Here is a 22,465-nt window from a genome sequence, read left to right as displayed (position 1 = left end):
ATCAGATGCCAAGGAAATAAACAATTTTCTGAATTTTAAAAGACTTCTGAAGGCAGCCCTGTTTAGGGAAGTTTTTAGTGTTTGGTCTTTTATCGTGTTTTTAATATTCTGTTGGGAGCTGCCCAGAGTGGCTGGGGAAACCCAGCCAGATGGACAGGGTATGAATAATAAATTATTATTATTATTAAATATAACTCTGTTCGGTCACCTAGTTTTGATTTGTTATACAAACTTGAACGAAGCAAAACAGCCAATCGGCTGCGGGGCAGCAGGCCTGTGCGCTGAGGGTTCTGTTCTGGCCACGCCCTCCTAGTTCTACAGGAGATCACTGGAGATCAGACCAGGCAGGCCCGGGGCCTGATGTGCTCTGCTCGTGTTTCTTAAAAGTATGTGCCAAAGGCAGGCTCCTGGGCCTCGGAAGGGTTTGATCCTTACTCTTGTTCTTTACAGGGTCTGGCTTTAGGTCTTTTTAGTGGGCTGCTTCACCCCACCCCTCTCTCTGCCCCTTGGAGCCGGTCTCCCAGAGAGCTGGCAAAGCGGTAGTATGGATTGGGCCTTCTGGGGAGCCGTAGGTGAAGAGAAGCCATATTCCAGACTGGCAAGATGGAGGTCGGAGGTGAGGGGGAGTAATAGGCTGGGTAGCCAGGGGAGGAGAAGAGGCTCAGAGTCTATGATGCCAGCCCTCTTAGGGGTCCAAGGAGGGTGTGTTGTGGCTTTGTCTAGGGACGGGTAGCCCCGGTCTTCACTGCAGGGGAGGGAGGGTAATGTGACAGGATTGGTGGAGCTGAGAAGTAATTATTATTATTATTTATTACTATTATTATTATTATTTATTATTATTTTCTATTTATTATTTATACCCCGCCCATCTGGCTGGGTTTCCCCAGCCACTCTGGGCAGTTTCCAACAAAATATTAAAATACAATGGTAAAATATTAAAATACAATGGTAGAGATATTTCCCACTCTTAATGTGAGGTGGCTTCCGTTTGTGCCCAATTGAGGGACTTGGGAAGGTGAAGAATGGCTTTGGTGTATTTAGCTCTACCATCTGGCTTCTGCAGGCTAATTTAAGAAAAGGTAGGCCCTTTGATTATAACATGCTGTTTGGTCTAACTTAATCCCATCAGGTTACCTTTCCCTGTCTTGGCTTCTTGCAGGTTTGCACTGTGGCAGGTCAGAACTAGTAGTAATGCAGGTTTACGTTCCTTAAGGGAGAGGATTTTTATTTCTGTTAGGACAGTTTGTACAAGGCCCTAAAAATCTGTGGTTACTGTGGTTTAGAGTGGAGCGTGGCAAGTGGCTAACAGAGGGAACGTCCACACTTTGGATTCCTATGGTGAATTATTAAGAGAGAGCGTTATTTGTTAGGGCTGGTTGATGGTCCTGGAGCTTATTGATTAAATTGTGATTATACATTAATGTGCTGATTGAAACCCAAACTTCATATTGAGATGCTACAAAGAGGTAGGTGTGTTATAGATAAAATGCTGTTGAGAGGGATGCCTTTTCTAATAATTGGAGGGAACTGGAGATGTTCAGTTTTTCTGGCTATGTGGGAGCCAGCTGAAGTTAAATCCTTCGAAGACAGGGGTCTTCTGGCTGTGTTGGGATGACATGGGGTTGGGGGGCCAACTCCCATCTCTTGCGGGGGCTCAATTAGTGCCAGCGGCTTCTGTCAAGAGCTTGGGTGTAACCTTTAACGCCTCCCTTTCCATGGAGGCGCAGGTTGCAGCCACAGCTAAGGTGGCATTTTTCCGTCTCCGCCGTATTAAGCAGTTGGTCCCTTACTTTTCTCACCCTGATCTGGCCACAGTGATCCATGCGACGGTCACCTCCAGGCTTGATTATTGTAACTCGCTTTACGCAGGGCTGCCCTTGAAGCTGACCCAGAAACTCCAGCAGGTGCAGAATTCTGCGGCGAGGCTTCTTACGGGGTCCCTGCCATGGGACCACATTAATCCAGTGCTTTACCAGCTGCACTGGCTCCCGGTGGAGTACAGGATCAGATTTAAGGTGCTGGTTTTGACCTTTAAAGCCCTATGCGGCTTAGGACCCTTGTACCTACGGGACCGCCTCTCCTGGTATGCCCTGCGGAGAACCTTAAGGTCCACAAATAACAACATTTTGGAGATCCCGAGCCATAAGGTGGTTAGATTGGTCTCAACTAGGGCCAGGGCCTTTTCAGTACTGGCCCCGACTTGGTGGAACGCTCTCTCACAGGAGACCAGGGCTCTGCGGGATTTGACATCTTTCCGCAGGGCCTGCAAGACGGAGCTTTTCCGCCTGGCCTTTGGCCTGGACCCAGTCTGACCCCTATGTTCTCCTCTCTTATGATTTTGATTTTGGCCATTTTAAAACGAGGCTGCATTGAAAAATTTTAAATTTAAATTGTATTTTAATCTGTATTTTAATTAATCATTTTTCTTTCTTTTATGTTTTATTGTAATTTTATTGGTGTCAGCCGCCCTGAGCCCGGTTTTGACTGGGGAGGGTGGGGTTTAAATAAAAAAATTATTATTATTATTTCTTATGTTAAGCATAGAATACTTTGCTAATTCTCCATATAGGGAAAGTAGTACTCTGGTGCTATGCAGAAGTAGGCTGTGAAGTTTGAGCTCTGCGTAATGTAGAATTAGGCTTTTCTAGAATGGAAAATAATGTTTGTGGTGTCTTTGGCAGACTGGACTGGGAATCTTGGGAAGGCGTGAAGGTTATATAAATGAAGGAGAAGATCGTTTAAGATGCAAACGGTGAAAATAGGGAAAGTGCTGTTACTCTTGAAAAAGGAATCTATTTTATCTTCTAGTGAGTTTTGTTTAGGGTGTGTGCAAAGAAAAAACAAAGCAAACAAAACTATATAAAGGTAGAAAACTTCTGGAAAGTCAGACTTTCATAAGTTTTTTTCTTTTTGTTATACATCTTAATCTCAGCTCCTTTACTATGGTTGTGCAGTGTGGATTTTTATTTTATTTTAATGGCCGGGAGAGAACCCAAAAGATGACACAAGCACAATTCTCAATTTTGTTCAGCATCAGGGCCATACTGAAAATCTTTAACTGGGGTCACCAGTCAGTCATACTTTGGAGCAGATGATCATTACATGGAAGAGTCACCAGCTAACTGAATTTGGCTTTTACAGGCTTAACTGCAGTAGAGTACCCTGTTTCCCCTTTTTTAATACGTAGTCAGAAAGTAAGCCATGGCAGGGTTTTTAAGCATTTGAGAAATATAAGACATACCCCCAAAATAAGCCATACTTCCGCTCCGCGGAAACCAACCCCCACAGGCACCTCCACTCACAGAGTCACTCCATGCAGCTGGCACTGCAGGAGCGCGATCAGCTCTGAAGTGGCGCTCCAAGAGCTCCGCTTAACAGCTGATCGCGCTCCCGCCTTGCTGGCTGCATCCCCGCGCTCCGCCTTCTCGTCCATCGCCGCCCTGCCGCTTCTGTGCTTGTCGCCACCGCTGGGCTCATTGCTTCTTCCTTGCCTGGCCTGGCCAAGGAGCTTGGAGCGCCTTGCAGCGGCAGGCGGAGCGCCTGGCCCGGCCTAGGATGCCTGCTGCCCCGCCACCCGGAACCAGTGGCTGCTGCAGCGCCGAGCACTCAAGAGAACCGAGCATCGCCCTGAGCCAGCGCCCTGAGCTGTAAAAACTGTACCGGTAATAAAAAAAATAAGACATCCCACCGAAAGTAAGCCACCCTGTGTTTTTTTGAGGAAAAAAAGTTATAAGACGGTGTCTTAAAAAGGGGGAAAGACGGTATATGTGACCCACTCATGTAACTTTCCATGTGATGTACTTGTTTGCTTTCAGAAGCAGACTCACCGGGGTTCACTTCAAATGAATGGGTACCTTGTGATACAGCTGTATTGCTTGGCTTGGTGTGCATTCAGCTTCCAACAGCCAACGTATGAATAGAGTGCTGAGTGGAAGGCTTTATGCACCCTTCAGTGCTTACTCTTTATTCTTTTTAGCATAGGTTGAGAGGTAACAGGTTGAGAAGCATTACTTAATTCCAACTGTGCTGCTTCCAGTTCGTGATCTGATCCACCATCTGCGAAGTACTTCAGATGAATGGAAAAGTTCAAGGGACACTTGGCTACAGAAAATAGTTTTGAGAGAGAGAGATGTGGCCCAGCACCATTCCCTGTGGTCCAGCCACCAGAGGGGGGTGTTGCACATGGTTTCTAAAGATGGTATAATGCTGATTGGTTTGCCAGTTTCAGAATGTCTGATTCGAGCATCTCTTGTTACCAATTAATGAGAAAAACCATGGGGTGTGTATGTCACTTGTAATTGTTGGCAAAGTGTACCGTTTGTGCTCTGTGCTCTTTGTTCAGTTATTACTTGGTTTGGAAAATGGTTGACGATACCTTATCTGTTTCTGCATTAATCACAAAAGACATGAGCATAGGAGACGCCGGTGATCTCAGAAGTTGCTTCAGTGTGGTAAAATGTGTGGAAGTGCTAATGTTGGAGTTGTAATATGTGTTACTATGCCAGAAAATAGTCATGTTGTCGGAGATCTCATTTTTGCAAAGCTCTTAGCACATACATGGGCCTCTTGAGAGCAAACCTGTGGCTTTACAGCTATATGGTGAGAGAGGGTGTGAAGTACATATAAGGGAATAAGGTTTCAGAAAGTGGAACACTCATTAGCAATGCATTATGTGTAGAGAGGTGCTAAAATATGGCAAACAGTCAGATCCTAACAATGTGTACTTTGGAAGTAAACCTGCTTGATGCAATGAGAAATCCTTAACATGTAGATAAATCTTCCAGTTTACATCTAGATAAACTTTCCAAAGCCATGTAAGGTTGAGGCTGCAAAGAAGGATCACTCTCAAATCCCAACAGATTGTTGCAAGAGCTATATTGGTATCTTCATTCTCTCCTTTGCAATCCTGTTCACAGAGCAAGGAGCCACTTTGAGAGAGGAATGGATTTCAGCTGATCAGCCAGCAAACATAATGACCATGTCTTTTCTTGCTCTTCTTGATACCTAAAGCACTACTTGTAGGAAGGAGGGGGGGGACATGGTGTGTATATACACGTTGTGAAAACAATATACAACCAGGCCCTATTACATGTAGATGTGTGAGTTCCTAAGGTGCAGCTTATTCTGACTTGTACTTATTGTGTAGAGGTCACCATATTGCACTGAGCCATACTGTTTTGTTACACAAAGTCTTTAGGCCAAGTTGATTTCTGGTCTACCAGCTTTTGTTGGACTCTCACTCCCATCTGCTGCAGTCAGCATGACCTGTGGTTGGCTAAGATGGGAGTTGTAGTCCCTCACTCTTGCTTTAGACTGGTATGCTGGGTTCAGCATTTTGGAACAGGGAACAGTCATAAGGATGGACAGCATTGGTGAATTTAACTGCTGGTTGACAATACTACTATTTTATGCTTTATACCTGCCAGCTGTATTGAGAATGAAATCAACTTGTCCAGCCTGACCGTGGAAAACGTGCATGAGAATATGTGATATCCTCATTGTGGGGTTCAGACTTGTGGGAGGAAAAAATATGATGTTGCTGTGAAGTTTTGCCTTTTTTGTGTTGGAGCTGTGTAATGGGATCACCACCCTTTGTGATCTCCTATCAGGATAGTTGTAGCTCAGTATTGTTCTGTACCTTGTGTTGGATGAGTCTGAGAGGCCCTTATTTTGCAGAGAATACCTCTTGATTACATTGCTGTCAGCAAACGGGGGGTGGGGGGAATTAAAATTCTGACATTTATAAAAACTGTTTGGAGACTTCATACAGACAAAGCCCTAGCTTTCTTGAGTAGCGTGGGCTTACTGGCAAGCTTGCATTAACTATGCAAACCCTGATATCATGTTACATTTGCGGGTATGGAACTCTGTAAGTGTGGTGCTCCAATTCTAAAGTACAGTACAGTATTGCTCTTTGGCTTGATGGTATATCTCTTGATGTCTCATTCTAAACATTGATATGCTGATGCTGCAAACATCAGGATAAGACTCTGCCAATAGTTTCTAAACAATATTTTCCAGTGAGCATAACTCATTATTAGGTAGTGGTTTGGAATTTTGAATTCAGAAGCCATTTTTAAAACGTTATTGCAATGCTTTATTGCACTTGTTTAAAAAACAAAGACTATTCACCAATTCTCCTTCCTTTCTCTCATTAAAGTTTTCAGGTGTGATTTAAGACTTGTTTATGAAAGTACATATGACACCTAACTGATTTACATCAGTTTACACCACCAGCAATTACTGAAATGTAGGGAAAGGAATGGCTAGTAGTTAACCACAGTCTGTTAGCAGAACTTAAAAGATGCAGCTTCCCTAACCATCTTTGTTTTAACTAATTCAGGTTGTTATCTGATTTTTATTTGCTACCTATTGCTCTTTGCTGTAGTTTTAATGTTTGACTTTCACACATTGTGAGCCCTCTTATGAACCATTCGGGTTAAGAGGCAGTGTTAAATATGTCAAATTAAATAATATTGCCTGGTGTGCTTTAACTGAGAAGCATTCCTCAGTGTTTCGTTTGTAGCTTCTGTGTTGGAACTTTATGTTTCTAACCACTTTCATTCTTAGTGAAGTATTCCAGGCTGCTTGGAATGGCAGGGAGTTGTATTGTACCAGATGATTCTTTCAGCCAATTAGGGTGACCCAAGTTCCCAGGGAGTCAGCTTAACCGATTATACACTCCCAATATCTGACATATGAAATTGGGTTCATTGTAAGGTAGCAAAGAACAGAAAGAGCTCTGTCAAAAGAATCTGCTGGCAGAGTGTGCCAAGAAAGAAAAGTGAAATATCCCCAAGTCCCAAATATTCACTTTCCTTTCTGAAAAGGGGGGGGGGTGCTTCTCCATTTCACTCGCAAGTTCTGAGATCCAGTTCTAAAAAGTGTTGTGACAGTCCAGTAGGTGCAGTTGGAAGAGGATGCCACTAAGTACATTTACGTAATGAGAAAATTGGTTCCATTACCTATCAATTTGGTACATTTGAAAGATATACAGTGATGAGGTATATTCAGACTTCAAAATAAAGACTTGTTCCATTTCTAAGAAACAAACAGTTTGATTTTGCTTGTTCCTAAGATGCATTGCCCCAGGACAAGTTGACCCCATGCTCAGGATCTATGAATTAGTATCCTGAATTTTGCTTGCCAGTGGTCACCTCTGAGCAACTGAAGACTTGCCCAAGTGTAATCTGGAAGCTTTTCTTCCACTGCAAATGGCAGGTGTGGAACTCCCAATTCAGATAAGGATTGCAGCAGCAGCAAGAGGTTAAAGCTCCCTATTCTCCTGCCAATCCATACTGAATCCCTGTGCCTACTAAGCTCCTTTTTAAAAAAAGGCCATTAATGCAATTGCTAACTGTGTGAAAGGCATCTTGTATGGTCCTAATTTTAATGGCACATCTATCTTTACCAGCATCTAAACGTTCTCTTTGCGCTTCAAAATGTGTGTAATTAAGAAGGCATTAATTGTCCTTTAGTTGGTAGTTTATATTATGCTACAATAGTTCTGCCAATTGGAGGGGGGCAGGGGTTGACCCCCCCAGTAGTTAAAGATATAAGAAGAGCCCTGCTGGATCAGATCAAAAGCTGGCATGATTTAGCATCTTGTTTCCCACCATGGACAACCAGATCCAGTACCAGATATTGGGAGGAGGCAGGATATGTTCACTCCATCAACTGGTATACAGAGGTGTGCCACCTCTGATCCTGGAGGTAGGATACAGCACCTTTCTCCCCTTCACATGTGGCAAAAACTGATTAGAGCTTGGATGTAGCAATATTATGGTAAAGGTATTGTGGGTACAGAATTTACTTGTACAGACCACTTGCTGTCAGCCCAAACTGTCCATTCACGTAGCCTTTCCAGTTAGGTCTTCTTCATCTGGTTGGACTCTTGCTCAGCAGCTTGCATGTCTGCTTTTAGTGTTGACCCTGTTAAGTCAGAGGCACAGAAATTATAGGGAATTGCTGAGGAGGGCAGAGCACCTCAAGGACTCTTCCACCTGTCCTCTTGGTGTGCCATTCCTTGTCTTACACAACCATTGCTTTCTGCCTCTGTGGCTGGTTGCATTTATTCCAGCATGCTCATTAAAAAATATTTTAAGCTTTTGTGCTGAACCGTCAGAGATTTGCCTCCTGGGATGACCAAAAAATAAATAAATAAATCACCTGATCTAATGAAGCCTCACCTGCACAATGTTTAACCCTTTTTGTGTCTTCAAAGGTGAGCACCTGTTTGTTTTTGTGCTACAAATTCCTAACTTCTTGAGAGCTTGGAAACCTGGCAACTTGTCTGCAGTTAGTACCGGTAGGTCTACCCCGCTCTAAGTACTTGGTTTCTACTACTGCCTACAATTCAGTCTAGGAAGGAAATTGTTCGCTCTACTTCTGCTACATACCACATTGACGTATTTGATCTGGATTGATTCAGCTGAATTGTAGTACTGTGAAGAAGTGTCTCATTATTGCCTTTGTTTTTCTGCTAGAGATGCTATGGTATTACTTGGTAGCAGATCTGCATTAACACACACCCAACGGATTTGCAGTATGAATACGGTAGTAGTTGTGAACTTTTGTCTTTCTGTAAGTCGGGTGTGGAATAATTGTTTGGATTTCCAGAAATGGCATGCTTAATACTCAGTTTGAAGTGTTTTCCAGCCATGTGAGAAGTTGTTCTTCCTGGGTGCATCACTAGTCTACCTAGTTCAGTAAGCTGTCTTTGGCAGTAGTCAAATCTGACTGCTCTCAGAGGAAGTGACTACGGTATGTTCTTGCTTTGTGATCTGAATGATGATAAAGTGTTAGCCTGCGGAGAAGCTTTCTGAACTTTATGAAATGCAGAGCAGCAAATGGATCCTCTTTGCATTCTTAGTTAATAGTTTAGAGTTTCAGTCCTTAAGCTGGTGCATCTCAACAGTTTCAGCAGAGAGAAATGGACAATGGAGGAGTGCAGTTTCCTCATGGACAACCTTTGTGTGCATGTTTTGCTGAACATTTGTGCAGAAGATGCAAAGTTGGTAGCCTGTTCCTTTAAGGACTTCGTACAAAGCTGGCACCATGCCCAGCCTCTTCTCTTCTTCCCCCCACTTCAAGGCTGTTCCTTTGGGGCTTTTCCTGAAACAATACCACAAGCTACCCTGCCACTTTGCTTGCTCTGCTTGCCCTGCAGACAGTCTCTGAATCAAGAGCCAGCTCTGCTTTGAGGGACAATGGAGAGTTGCAGCACAGGCAGAATGAACTATGCAGCCTGAGTCTGGATCTGTGCTGAGAACAAGGCTGTCGTCTGAAAATAGCGATATGGAAACTGAACCCAGTAGTCCTCAGAGTATGTGGGAAGGCGACTCCGAATTCAGCTTCCAGTTTTGGACCCAGCTTTTTTTGTGGATGCACTTGGTTGGCCGGTTGGTCGCTTACATCCTGCGTAGCTTTGGGGGGCTAAAGCAATAACTCCTTCCTGTCCCTTATGACTTGGTTGTTCTTTGGAGGTCCACTGTGACATCTAATAGTTTTAGAGCTCTTTGGCAAGCAGTCCTATGAGGAGGAGACATCGCCCTGCATTTTTTCTTCTTTCTTTTTCCTTACCTCCATTCTTCTCTGTTCTGGATGGCCTCGCTTAAGAAAGGCTTCTTAACCTTGAGAGAAGGACAAAGTTTTAGAAGCAAGATTTCTGGTTTCTCTTCCCATGTTTATCCACACACTCTGGACTGTGCAGTAATCTTTTGCTTCATTCAGAGAATATGAGCTTTTGGGGGCTGCTTAGCAATAGAATCCAGAAGTTATGAGGACTGCCATTCTGCAAATGAATGTTCACACTTGGAATGTTGTATTAGTGTTTAGAAAGAGTGATTTCTATCTCCAGATTGAGCATCCACGGAGATATGGGATTGAATGAGCTCCTACTTTTGAGTTTTGGGGGCCACACCTTGTCTTATTCCATCTACAGCATCAGAGGTTTCCTTTGGCGTGCTCTAGTTTCATCAAGTTATCTGAACATCTTGGTTCCTTCCAACTCTACAGTTCTATGAGTCTATCTCAGTCTCCCTCTCTCCTTGAATTGTTTCTTCTTTCTGTTAAGGAATCATCCCGTTTTGGAAGATAATAGGGCTTTCCTACCTGACAATTTTCTTATTTGCCCTACCTTCAGCCCTGAGGACAAAAGAGATTCGGAGAATTTGTGAGCTATTTTAAGCCTCATTGCATAGCCCTTGCTACTGCTGATCTGGCAGGCCTTCCTCCCTCTGTATTAATCAAATCTGCCTGCTGTTCACCCTCTGATCAGCTGTGTAAGTGACCAGGCTCCCTGTATTTCTTTCTAAACAGAGAGAATATGGAATGAACTGTCTTGGAGCCTTTCTGAGCCTTAGCGTGGGGGCTTGGGAAAACCTGATATGGATGGTTGCCCCGGACTGGTTGCTGAACTGACATGAACGCTATGGTCCAGGGAGGTGGGTTTGATGGAAGTCGAGAGCAGTCGGCTCAAGCCAAATGCCTGTGTGAATCACTTGGAGGGGAATGTTAAGAGCTCTGCTGAATCTGGGACTGTGTCTGTTCTCCAGTTGCTGCCTTTACCCCTCTCTTCCTGTGGTGGGACAGGAAAAGCAGTGCTGCTGCACCTACCTGTTGGTAAATAGCAATGAGTGAAGAGAGTGCCCTCCTGGATCCTGACTGAGCTGCTTGGCTGTGTTTGCTCCGAGAGCAGAGCTGGGGCAGAGGAAAAGAACCGGTGATAAAATAAAAGAGAAACATGAGCCATGGAGCTGAGGTGAACTCTCAAAACTCCAGCAAGGACAAAGGGTGTAAGATGTCGGCGCTACAGAAACTGGAGAGTCTGGCAGGGCGGATCTTTTACTGGGGGCCACGGAGTGATTCGGGGGCACCGAACGTTGGGGAGGCAGCCTATGAATCTGAGCACACGGCAGCCTGGAATGAGCAGAGTGAGTTGACAAGGGAGCACGGTTTCCAGGGGTGCCAGAATCGGTGGGTTCCCTCGAGGCTCTGCTCCAGAGCTGCTGCTGTTCTGTATCTCTTGGTGCATGCGTATGCTTGTGGTTGAGTTTGGAACAGGAGTCTGAAATAGGGCTCTGATATTTTTCAGAGAAGCCCGCAAATGGCTGTAGCCTTAGCTCTGACAGCCATTTTGGCTATGACTGTTGACTACCTCTTTCCTCATGCTAAGCTAAAGTGTAGGGTGCTCAACTTTAGTGAGGCCACAGCTGCTTGGTGTGTGGCTTTGATTTTGGCCTTAGGGGAGCCCCATTGGTTCTCAACAGCCCACTGCAACTCACTCTTTCTTACTATTTGTTATGAAGCTGTTGGAACCTGATGCTGCTGAATCATCTTTACAAGCTCTAACTCTGCAAGTGTCTATTGCACAGAGTAGAGGTGGGGAGCCTGTAACTCTCCCAAGTTGTTGGGCTTCTGCTTCTATCAACCCTGGCCCAAATAACCAATAGGAAGGGATGAAGTGAGTTGTAGTCTAGTAACATTGGCGGGGCACAAGTTCCCCATCCCTGACCTAGAGAAAGGATAGCTGGAGCATTCCTGGATGTTCTCCCACAATTTGGGGGGAGAATTGCAACTTTTTTTGGAAGTTGTTGGCAAAGGTCATAATTAAGAAGCAAATTCTCTTTGCCCGTGTGTGTTTCAAAACTTTCTTCCCATTTTGACAGTTTTTCCTCCGGCCTCTCCAACTGATGTTGTCACTTTAGCTGTTTTGGTTAAAATGTGTGGTCAGAGTTGTTGACATAGGGAATTTCAGTCTGAGGTTGACAGAGTGATGTGAGTGAAAGTCATGGGCTGATGATTGTTGCTTTTTCCTCTTTGCTGCCACTACCAGTCAGGATTGTAGCTTTTGTTGTTGACTTGGTGTGATGTCATATTCTATTTTTGTCACTGGCTGTATCTTAATTCATGGTGTTGTCTACCTCTAGGGTGATGGATTGTAAATAGATGCTAGGCCTTCTATTGTTCTGTCTGGACCACACGTTACTCCTTCATCTAAGGCAGAAGGGAGTGAATGCAGTCTTTTCTTGGATCCTCAAGTATGTTTAAACAAAGCTGTCACAATGTTTTGGCAATGCCGCTTGGTCTAAAATAGAAGCTTGTAGAACATCTGATGCCAGATTCTTCTTTGGCCCCTTTAATCTTTTGGCATTGGCACCTCCTCCATGCTGCATTTAAGTGCGTTGCACATGAAGGAAAGTGTTCAAAACCACCACCAGCACATTTTGGAACTATTTAGCAGATACAATACACATGTAGATTCTGTTCAACATCTACATGAAACTGCTGACAGAGGTCATTAGTAAATTCTGGCTGTGGAGTCATCAGTATCTGATGACAGCCACCTCTCTCTCATTTTCATTTGTTCCTGTAAGATAGTTGAAAGGCTGAATTGCTGTCTGATATCTGTGATGGACTGGATAGGGTGCAATGAGGGGAAACATAATTCAGACAGAAGAGGTACTGTTGGTACTTGGACCATGTGATATGAGACTGGTTTTGCAGCCTGTTCTGGGTGGAAAGTGTGAAAGTGCAGGTGCTCAGTTTAGGGGTGCTTCTTGATCTGGGTCTTGTTTCTGCAGGTGGTGAGGGGTGCCTTTTCCCAGTATCACCAGGTGCAACAGCTATCATCCTCCCTGACACAGGGGAATCTTGCCACAGTCATTCCTCCTCCTCTAGTGACCTTCAGATGACAGTGCTGTAACTGTTTATGTGGGGCTGCCTTTCAAAAGTGTTTGGAAACCTCAATCAGTTGCAGCCAGAATGCAAGGCATTTTGAATCTATAATGAATGTATATGAATGCTGATTCTACATGATTTGCACTAGCTGCTGATTAGTTTTCATGTTCAGTTGCCTTGAACCCTCTTGCGAGGAACCCCAGGCTTTTGACAGAGTTCAGCCTGCTCAAGAAAGGGTGCTCACCACACAACCCCCTGCCTCTTCTTAGCCAGGCAAATAATAAACCAGAACTCCAGCTAACACTGCACAACTCTCTGACTTGCTGAAGACCAGAAGATCACTGCAGGGCTGGTCCCTTTGCATCAGCCAATCCACCCAATCTGACACACAGCAAGGCCATTACCTGTAATGTGCATCTGCCATCAGCTCTGTCTTCTTTTGGTTTTTTATTTATTTCAAGATCAGAGCACTTGGGAAATGTGAAGTGCTTCCGATTTCCTCCAATGTTTCCAAAATTGACAAGCCAATTGGAGCAGTTCATTTCAACAGTATAATGTAAGACAGTAGGGGATCATTTTGTTGCTGCCATTGGCAAAGATTTCTAATCCTTAGTTTTACAACAAGCTACTGTCAGGAATGCTTTGATGGTGTTTCCTGCTTGGCAGGGGGTTGGACTGGATGGCCCTTGTGGTCTCTTCCAACTCTATGATTCTATGATTCTATGATTCTACTATAAACCCCTTGGGGATCTGTTAGTAGAGTATCTTCAACCCACCCCTGGCCTAGAACATAAAAATACAGGGTAACGTTGTGAATGATTGGTGGCTATTTAGCTTCCTGCATAGTTTCAATTGAATTAACTAGTTAAGCAACTCTGCAGTAGGATTGGATTTCTCTGGATCTATCAGTGATCCCTGTATTTCATGTTTATTAAATCCTCATAAACAAAGCATCCTAGTTAAATTGGGGTGGGTTTTGTCTACCCTGCTAAGCACTGAAAAAATTGTGTCTGTTTCTCAGAGATGTCCTTTCAAACAAGGTGTTTTCTAGATGTGTGTCATCTTCTCCAGAACTGTTGACTGGATTTGCTTGCCTACCTTGCCCTGTCCAAATCCAGGTTTAAATGTGACTATCTTTGAGCTTATATTGGCTTGGCAACAGCTAGGTAGAGCTGTTGATGAGAAATTCCTGCAAGATTTGTGATGTACGCATTCAGTGAGATGAATTATGTTCCCAAGTGTAAGTATGTTCAAGTGGTCTGGTCCTTTGCTTCCTAGGTCTTGGTACTGTTGATTTAAGAATATTGATTTCTCCCACTGTGCTTTAGGCTCTAGGACAACTTGAAAGATTAGTTCGCCTCTCTTGAAGACAAGGCATAAAGCAGCAGCAAACCCACTTCTCCGTGTGGCCCGGTTGATGCAAGGACTGCATATTATTCTCATGACAATTGTGCGTCTAGTGTTGCAGGAGAGGTGTGGTTGGTACATGCATTGAATGGTTATCTCGTTAAATCACAGTATAAGAAGGCATTGAAGTTAAGAATGCTGGCTTTTTGTAGGAAGGCTTACTGCTTTTTCTCTCCCTCTCCCCGCCCCCTTTCCCTTGTACCTTCCCTATCTTATGCTATGGTAAGTTCACAACACTCTGGAATAGAATGCCACTTTGAAGCCTAAGTTGGGCTGGCACCCTTGGCTCTGCAATAGCTGATGGGCAAGTGCTAAACAATAGCTGGTGGGAGGTGCTGTTTGACTCACTGCTTGCCTGCTAATTTTGGTTCTTGGCCTGAATCGGCTGCAGTTTCCTATTGAGCGCAGCCGCGTTAGGGACATGGCTGGCTGTTCAATCTATTCCCAGGGAAATTGATTAGGGTCACTTTGTTCTGAGCCTCTGGCAAAGCTACTTTGCCCTTCATCTTCTAGACCACTGTGGCATCGTGGTTGAAGGGTGGAAAACCAGTGTCTCTCTCCTGTAGGTGGGCCTCTTATGACAGACTGGTATTAAAGCAACCTGCAGCTGAGATAAAGGCTTCATGATTAAAGAGAGATGAGTGCTCAACCTTTTTTCTCTGGGTGCTGTGTTAAATTATTCTGACTGTACCTGTACACTCATAATTATTACATAATTCTGTTTCGAAGGCACTGAAGAATTCAGCAGAAATTGTGCTCGCTCCTTTCTGTTTTGATACTTTTTGTTCTTGCAATATGTCTCAAGGTACCTCCTCCAGTATCTAAAATGGCTTCATTCTGCACATATAACTCAGTGGAAGATGTTCTCAGTGAGCTTCTTGCCTTAATTTTGTAATTTTGAAGCTTTGCTTTAGGGTCTTATAAGCACAGCAATAGAGGGGCATGTCTGTTGTCATCCACTTTTGTCACCTACTTCCTAAAGCAACTGCCCTGGACTGTATTTGCTACTGTCAGTAATTTTTGCCTGCCTAGTTGAGGACTTGAGCACTTAACATTGCCTGTCTTTGAACCTCATCTTTGAGGTAATATTGCAAAAGGGCAAATTACAAACTCTCTGATCATTGTACCACCTACCAACAAAACTTTTGTCTTTTTTGAATTGGGCTACGTTTTATTGGTCCGTCAGGCAGCTGCTCACAACACCTACTACTTCACTGGAATAGATTTACAGTAAAAGGAGAAAAATAACTAGGTGTTTTCAGCAATTTTGATGGCACCTGACTCCAAATTCCTGGAAGATTTTCCTCAGCTATGCCATCTAGATGTTAAACAGCATGAGAAACAAGAAGGATCCTCCAACATCTTCTGGAATCAACCAGTCAAGTGGAAAAAGAACTAGAAGAGAGTGGTATCTCTTATCACATGTCCAATAACAAATCTAGAAGTATACCAAGAGAGATGGTATGAAGAGCCAGCAAGATGTCCAGGAATATCAGTGGTGCTTGTTTTTAACATGTAGGCCGCCTTGAGTCCTGTCAGGAAAAAGGGTGGGGTATAATTAAGTATATTATAAATATATATCTTCAGAGCTACCCCACATACCCCCCCTTTCTCTCTCACACAAATTCTCTATGGTGACCAAAGCAGCATTGGTAGCAAAACTTGACCAGAAGAAAGATTGATTAGCTAGATTTGAGAAGCCACCACCCACTCAAACCCATTGCCTCTCCTCCTCAGTCCACACATCTGACCAGCCCTGCTTCACACCTTCCTCAAGTGCTTTTGCTGGCTGGAATGCATCCTTGAACTGTGATGATCCCACTTCCTCGTTGGGATGGAGAGTTGTGTACTTTTGCATGGTCAGCTTCTGCATGATATGGCTTCTGCATGGTCGGAATGCAACCTACTGTACAGAGGTAGGAAGAGTTGCATCTGTTCCTCCACCACCTTCTTGCTTCTGGTCCTGCTTCCTCTCTGGAATACAGCCGTTGGAGGGCTGCTCAAGAGGGAACAAGACCCAGGTTCAAGTCACTGCTCAACCATGAAGCTCACTGGCTTGTCCTGAGCCAGTAGCTCTTCCTGTTTAACTTACCTTACAGGGTACTTAGGAGGATAAAAGCTGAGGGAGCAAGGAGAACCACATATGCTACTCCCTGGCCTTCCTTGAAAAATGGAGTATAATTTAAAAGCAACTGTATGGCAGGCATCTTTCAGCCATAAAGGTAGGAATATTATAGCGGGACTGGGTGAGAGGTAGGAACGGAATGGTCACTTACAGCATTGCACCTATCCAGTGGCAGGTGCTGGTAGCATTTGCTCAGCCCCATTGCACACAGTACTAATAGCACCAAAGACTCCTATGCATGGGAAGAATTGCTTTTCCCAGGCATAAATAGTAAGTGCCAGCACTGGCAAAGTGCAGTAACTCTTGGAACAGAAGCGCAGCTTCTCTTCCCATTGCATTAAAAAAAAAACATTGAAGGGCCCTAACAAGTGACTTGTGCTCTATGGGGTCTAATTTTTTATTTTTTTTAAAAAAGAGCTGCGTACAAGCAGATGATCATAGCCAGTGCTAAAGCAGTGAATGTGCTTTGTGAAGCCTCTGCCCCCTGCCACTGCCCACAAGCACAGAATGGGATCTGTGTGCATAGAACGCCAACTGGTGACCATTCTGGAAGTGAGCCAGGGACTGGCAGCTTGAATGCCAGGGTTGAATGGTGTCATTGTTTCTTATTGATACACCTGCCCAAGAGCCATAGATTCTGGAAATGCAAGAGAATGAAATTCGCGAGGAAAAAAAACAATGTCCAATCTTAAGTGAGAAAAGGAACAGTTTTATGATAGAAAGGGTTTGGTGGCTGCTGAGAGGAGAGAATCAAGACAGCGAGAGCCACAGCAAAACTCCAGATTCCTCCATTGAGCATGTAAGCTTCTACGTTGGCTGCTCCCAGGACTGGACTGCACTAGCAAAAAAAAATCCATATCAAGTAGTACAGAAGCACTTTTGCCATATTTTAAATGGAATACATAAACAGGGTTCCTACTTGTTCTCAACAAACTTCTCCTTTAGAAAACTGAGGAAACAATGAGGGCCATGCTATTTTTAGATCAGAATCTGACTAATAGGAAGGAAATGTTTGAGTCTGTGAAAACAGTTGGCTATGTAAAAGAAAGTAACTATGAACTGCTGAAGTCCATGATCCTGAAATAGGAAGAGGAAGGGCAGCAGAATAGCAATGTTTAACAGCTGAAAGCTTCAAAAAGAGCATTAGCTTTTTGAAAAGTGTTGGCTGGAAAAATGTTTTGAAAGGAGAATCTATGATAGCAATCAAAGCCTGATGTTCTTTCCTAATATGATCAGGGCAGGAAATGGGACCTCCAAAACAAAGTTGAAAGGAAGTCAACCTGCCTTAATATCTGCCACTGACTGATGGTGCAAATGGGGACATCTTGCATTGCTTCTACTGTCTGACCCTTAGAGAAAGGGAGTTCTGTTATGAGAAATGCAGCTGCCTGGAACACCTGTGTTCTCCATGATTGCAAGTCATCATTTGGTGTGACATTCTTGTGGTCTTCTGAGAATCTCTCTTGTGCCAGCCCTAGGCATTTTGCTGCCTGAAGTGGAGCCCGAATGATGTCTACTAGGGTCAGCATTTTAAAATGTCTTTGCCACCTATTCAGACACAGATTCTTGCCTTCATCCATCTCTTCATCACTGCTCCCTTGGTGCCACATACAGCAGATCTACCTTGTTACATGGTAGGGATGGTTATGGTTCCCCCCCCCTTTTTGGAGATCATAAAATCTAAAAAAGATGGCATGTAGGGCTCAAACAATTTCAGACCAAATAGGTTTAAAAATATGTAACTGTGCCTGCAACACTAAAGGAAACCATTACTCACCTTGGAACCTGTTGGGTGGTCTGATCCATCAAGAAGTCTGCCATGCTGTTTTGCCTCCAGCTGTAGTCCTTTGTACTACTTTACAGCTGAAACATTTCCATGTGTGTCTGAAGGTTGGAAGGATGTTTGCCATGTCTGAAAGTTGGGTAGTCACCTTCCCATTGAACAGACTTCAGTAAGAAGTGCTCCTGGCTAGCCTGGCCTGCTCCAAAAATGAAGAAACCAAGGACTGACTCCATCAGTTGTTTGATGGTATCTCCCCCCTTCCAGTATTCTCAGAGCCTGCTGACCATCATTCCTTCAGATGCATTCAGAACCTGGCACTTTCAGACAGAGCCTCCCTCCCACATACTGCCAGAAACCAGTAGTGGATGCTCTTCACAGGGGCTATTACAAAATTCTGATGCAGACTCAGCCAGCTAATGCTCGAAAAGCAGAAGTTGAGGAAGGGGGAAAATGTTTTTCATCCATTCTTGCTTACGAGACACTATGAGAAGGTTGGGCTGTTCTTTGAGCATCCTCTGTATGGAGGTTATCTTTAGCTCAGCTACGGAGCAGTCATTCCTTCTGAAATCACTGTTCTGCTTTTCTCTTGAGGAATTAGTCCAGCTCTGACTTGAGGGAGCAATGTGAAGCCTTAGACCAGGGGTCCCCAGAATACGGCCCGGGGGCTGGATACGGCCCAAAGGCCTCATTTATCCGGCCCCGCTGCCCGCTGCCGCCACCTGCTCTTACCAGCGCAGCGCAGCTGCCCACTTCTGGGTCAAAGGAGGACCGGAAATAGCTTGCGCGCATGCACAAGTGTAATTTCCGGCACACTTTCGGGTCAGAGGAGGCCCGTGCGCATGTGCACAAGCTATTTCCAATGCTCCTGCGACCCGGAAGTGCACTGGAAATAGTGTGTGCGCATGCATAGGGGCGCTCCCCTGCCCCCTGGCCCACTGCGCGATCGGCACCGGCCTGAAGCGCAGTAAGTTTGGGGACCCCTGCCTTAGGCCTTGTGGCATTTCATTGTACTTGTGCTGGATAGGACTCCTTTTATCCCCTCAAATATATATGTGTGTGTCTATGTTGTAGATTTCATTCTATTTCGTATTTCCATGTGAGTCCTGCTACTTTCTCTAGCTACTTCTGTTGGGCCACCACCTCCAGAGAGTCCTGTGCTGGATAGCTGCATATGATTAATCTTCTAGTAAATTGGCAATTGCGGTGTAGCTGTCATGCCTTATTATCTCACTGGTCATCACCTGCAGGCCATGTAAACAAGCCACTCTCCTCTCATCCCTTGGTATTTTCTTTTGGATTAGGAGCTGGTCTTGTATAGGTTACTTTAAGCCTGTGTTAACCTGTTTCTATTAATGAAAAGAGACACAGGGCTATCTGTTCTTGGCAAGCATGTACTTGAACTTGCTTTCTGTTCTGGTGTTTGTTTGTTTTTGGGATCTGCTCTGGGGTGGCTGGGTTAAGAGGCGATTCCTTTTCAATCTTTGGGGCTTCCTCTCTTTTTCAGCAGTCGCATGGCACTTCACTCACACACATCAAAGTAAAAACCTAACAAGTAATGAGGGTGAGTGAAACAGGAGCTCAAGGTGGAACTGAGATCACTAATGGCAGAATGAAAATCATACAGCTGGGCTGATAAAATGTTTTCATTCCGAGGGAACAAAAGAAAGGGTTTCTCTCGGCACTAGCTGGAGACCTGGGCTTTTACTTTCTCTGCTTCCTTTCCCCTCTTGAGGAATAGAAAAGAGATGTATAGGCACCACTTGAAAACAAGCAGAAACACAAGTTGCCTGATAATGCAGGCTGGTCTTGGCTTGGGTAAGTTTGCAGGGCATGGGGGAGGATCTACGACAGCCTTTTGTGATAGGCTTGTGAATGAGCTGCCTTTGGTGACTGGCAGTATCTTTCTCGCCACCTCCTCTTTCTCTTTGCATTGCCATCATGTGATCCTCTGCCCCCCTTCTCTCTCCCCCCAGCATTGTTTCGTAACCAGCTGTCCCACTTACAGAACAGTTGTTTCTGGACTTCGGGGAAGTGTTACACTGGGGGGGGGAAATGGTTTGTACAGCATCTGCGATGACTCTCTCGATCTAATCTCTAGGCAGAGGCCACGTTGGCTTAGTCTAGTTCAAGCCTCGCTACACTTGGAATCTCAGGAGCTCCGTGTATGGTGGATCTTCAAGGTGGAGCCTGCTGTGTCTGAATAAGCAGCAGGTGTTCCAGTGGAGCCTTTCCAGGTGCTATGGTAGATCACTCCTGCTGGCTATAACGGTGGCCTACACTGATGCAGTCGAAGGAAAGGGAGAGAAGGCGAAACAGGCGTGCCCTGGAGCTGCGCTCAGCCCTTTGCTGGCTGGGGACTCTCTTTCGCTTCCAGGAGAAATTGAGCTCCAGGCGGGGGCCGTGTTTGCTTTTGCCACCAGGGGCAAAGTCCCCCATGAGCCGTCGGGTCAGCCCTTCCCCGCCACCCGTTTTGACCTCTTAACTGTATGGTTGCAGCTACGGAAACGACCAGGTCACCAGGTGGACCCTTGGGGTTGAGGGCCACCGAATGGATGGTAAGGAACCATGGGGTCCTATGTGGGACTGCTCTCTGCTTTCTCCCTTGCTTCCTGTGTTTATTAGGCAGCTGCTTCTTTCAAGGAATGTATGGTGAGAAAAGGGCTCTAAAGGGAAAGGCACACATGGATCTATCTATGACGCTGAATGTGGCACAGTAAATTTTTGAGCAGATGGGTTTGTGCTCACATGCAGACCCTACAACAAATCAGCTCTGACTGTCATAGACATATGTAGAAACTATTTAAATGGTTAGCCTTGGGGGAGTTATTCCTGATGAATTATGTTTCCACTAACTCCTGAATTTATCCCCTTTTATTTCCAGTTAAAGAACATTGAGCATTGAACAAAAGATGCTCAGAGCTGCTGTTTTCTCTCTAAGGGTACCATTTCTGCTTTATGAATTTGCAGCACGTCGTAGTTTGAGCTGAGCTTTCTTGCTGCTATTACCATCCTAATTGCTGTTTTAAATGCTTATATGAAGGGAGAATCTGCCAGTTTATTCCACGTAGTAGATTCAAAGCCTCAAAAATCAAGGGTGTTGGCATCATAAAGAGTAAGGAGGGTCAATTAGGAGAAATCTAAGGATCAACATGCTCAAGAGTGTGCTCCTTGCTGACAAGCCATCTAAAGCAAATTCTGATAACTTTTACCCAGTCTAGTGGACATGACTGTATTTAAATAAAATGTCTTGCCCTCAAGGTTATAATGAAGTATCAGAAATAGCTGATTAGATTCTGCTAAACACTTAGGATCTGGATGAGTCTTCTGTTGTCATGAAGCAGATTCACGAGCTCCTTGGAAGAAGAGTGAGATATAAATGTAATAAGAAATTTAAAAAGAAATATTTCACATCCTCAAGAGTACCACAACCAAAATGAAATTTGCATAAATCTGTCCCATGGTTGATTCCAATTGCAGGCATTGGTTTACTGGTCATAGGATATTTCTTAGAAGTGTTGAAGGGATGAGGTTATAGAACCAGATTACCTGCACTTGGCCTAGAAATTAAGGACACATGCACACCATACATCCCAACACACATGACTTTCCCCAAAGACTCCTGGGAACTCTATTTCTGCCCCACTCCCAGTACCTTCAACTACATATTCCAGAATTCCGTAGAGGAAGTTATGTGCTTTAACTGTGTGCTGGTTGTGCTTCAAGTGTATGGCATGGATCTGCCCTAAATCTGCTAGTCTGTATCCCATCCTTTTGCTGACTGGCTTTCTATACTAGAGAGATTACAATGGTCTCTGTTCATGTATAGCCACTGAAAAAGACAGGAGAATGCAAGGCAGTCTATTGATAACATTTGGCTGGCCTGTGCTTGCCTATGGCCAAGGCTCTTAGGATGTTTAAGAGCCCTCTGAGATAACATACAAGTTACGCACCAAAGCCAACACTTGCCCCTCAAGAGACTTGTTAGCCCAAATGATGATGCTTTTTCGTTGTTGTTTTGGAAACCTTGTGAGGAGGGAGGCCCCTTGTGTTGGAGAATATATTGGTTTCCGTCTCCAGTTGCTAGCAGTGCAGGAGCAAGATTAAATTCTAATTTCATATCTAAGTGCTGAAAAGACCCAGAGTGATTAAATGGTGAAACCAAACCAGTAAAACATTAAATGAGGAACACTGAGGTGGCAATGTTTAGATATAGCAGATCAGTACAAATAAGAATCCCATGCAGACTGCTTCCCAACAGTCCTGCAAAAAGCTGTTTTCCTTGCATTTCTAAAACGTAACCATGAAAATCATTGTCACACTTCTTCTGGGAACTCATTCCAAACCTGTTGGAAAGGTCCTGCTCCTTCCAACTGAAGTTTAACTTCTGGAATACGGGGATTTTTATCTGGGCCCAACCAGAAGTCCCTAATGGGAGGCTAGTCACAGTGTATGTGTATCAGGAACACAGG

The 22,465-nt window shown here is 44.5% G+C and overlaps 1 protein-coding gene across 3 annotated transcripts in view; it reads left to right on the top strand.

Annotated features, from left to right (window-relative positions):
• PRKACA (protein kinase cAMP-activated catalytic subunit alpha) overlaps positions 1-22,465 on the top strand; it is a 58,031-nt gene that overhangs the window by 9,386 nt on the left and 26,180 nt on the right. The window contains exon 1 of one of the 3 annotated variants that reach the window (XM_035104839.2): positions 3,768-10,934. The exons of 1 other annotated variant lie outside the window; for it this stretch is intronic. In XM_035104839.2, the coding sequence (XP_034960730.1) occupies positions 10,745-10,934 (190 nt within the window). In that variant the 5' untranslated portion in view covers positions 3,768-10,744. Of the gene's footprint in view, positions 1-3,767; positions 10,935-18,926; positions 20,552-22,465 lie in introns of those variants that run through there. One more of the 3 variants, XM_035104840.2, reaches the window with a different exon arrangement.

The sequence above is a fragment of the Zootoca vivipara genome, chromosome 2 (assembly GCF_963506605.1).
Source record: "Zootoca vivipara chromosome 2, rZooViv1.1, whole genome shotgun sequence".
Classification (NCBI taxonomy): Eukaryota; Metazoa; Chordata; class Lepidosauria; order Squamata; family Lacertidae; genus Zootoca; species Zootoca vivipara.
The sequence above is the reverse complement of the archived record's forward strand: the minus strand, read 5'-3'. Positions and strand labels throughout refer to the sequence as shown.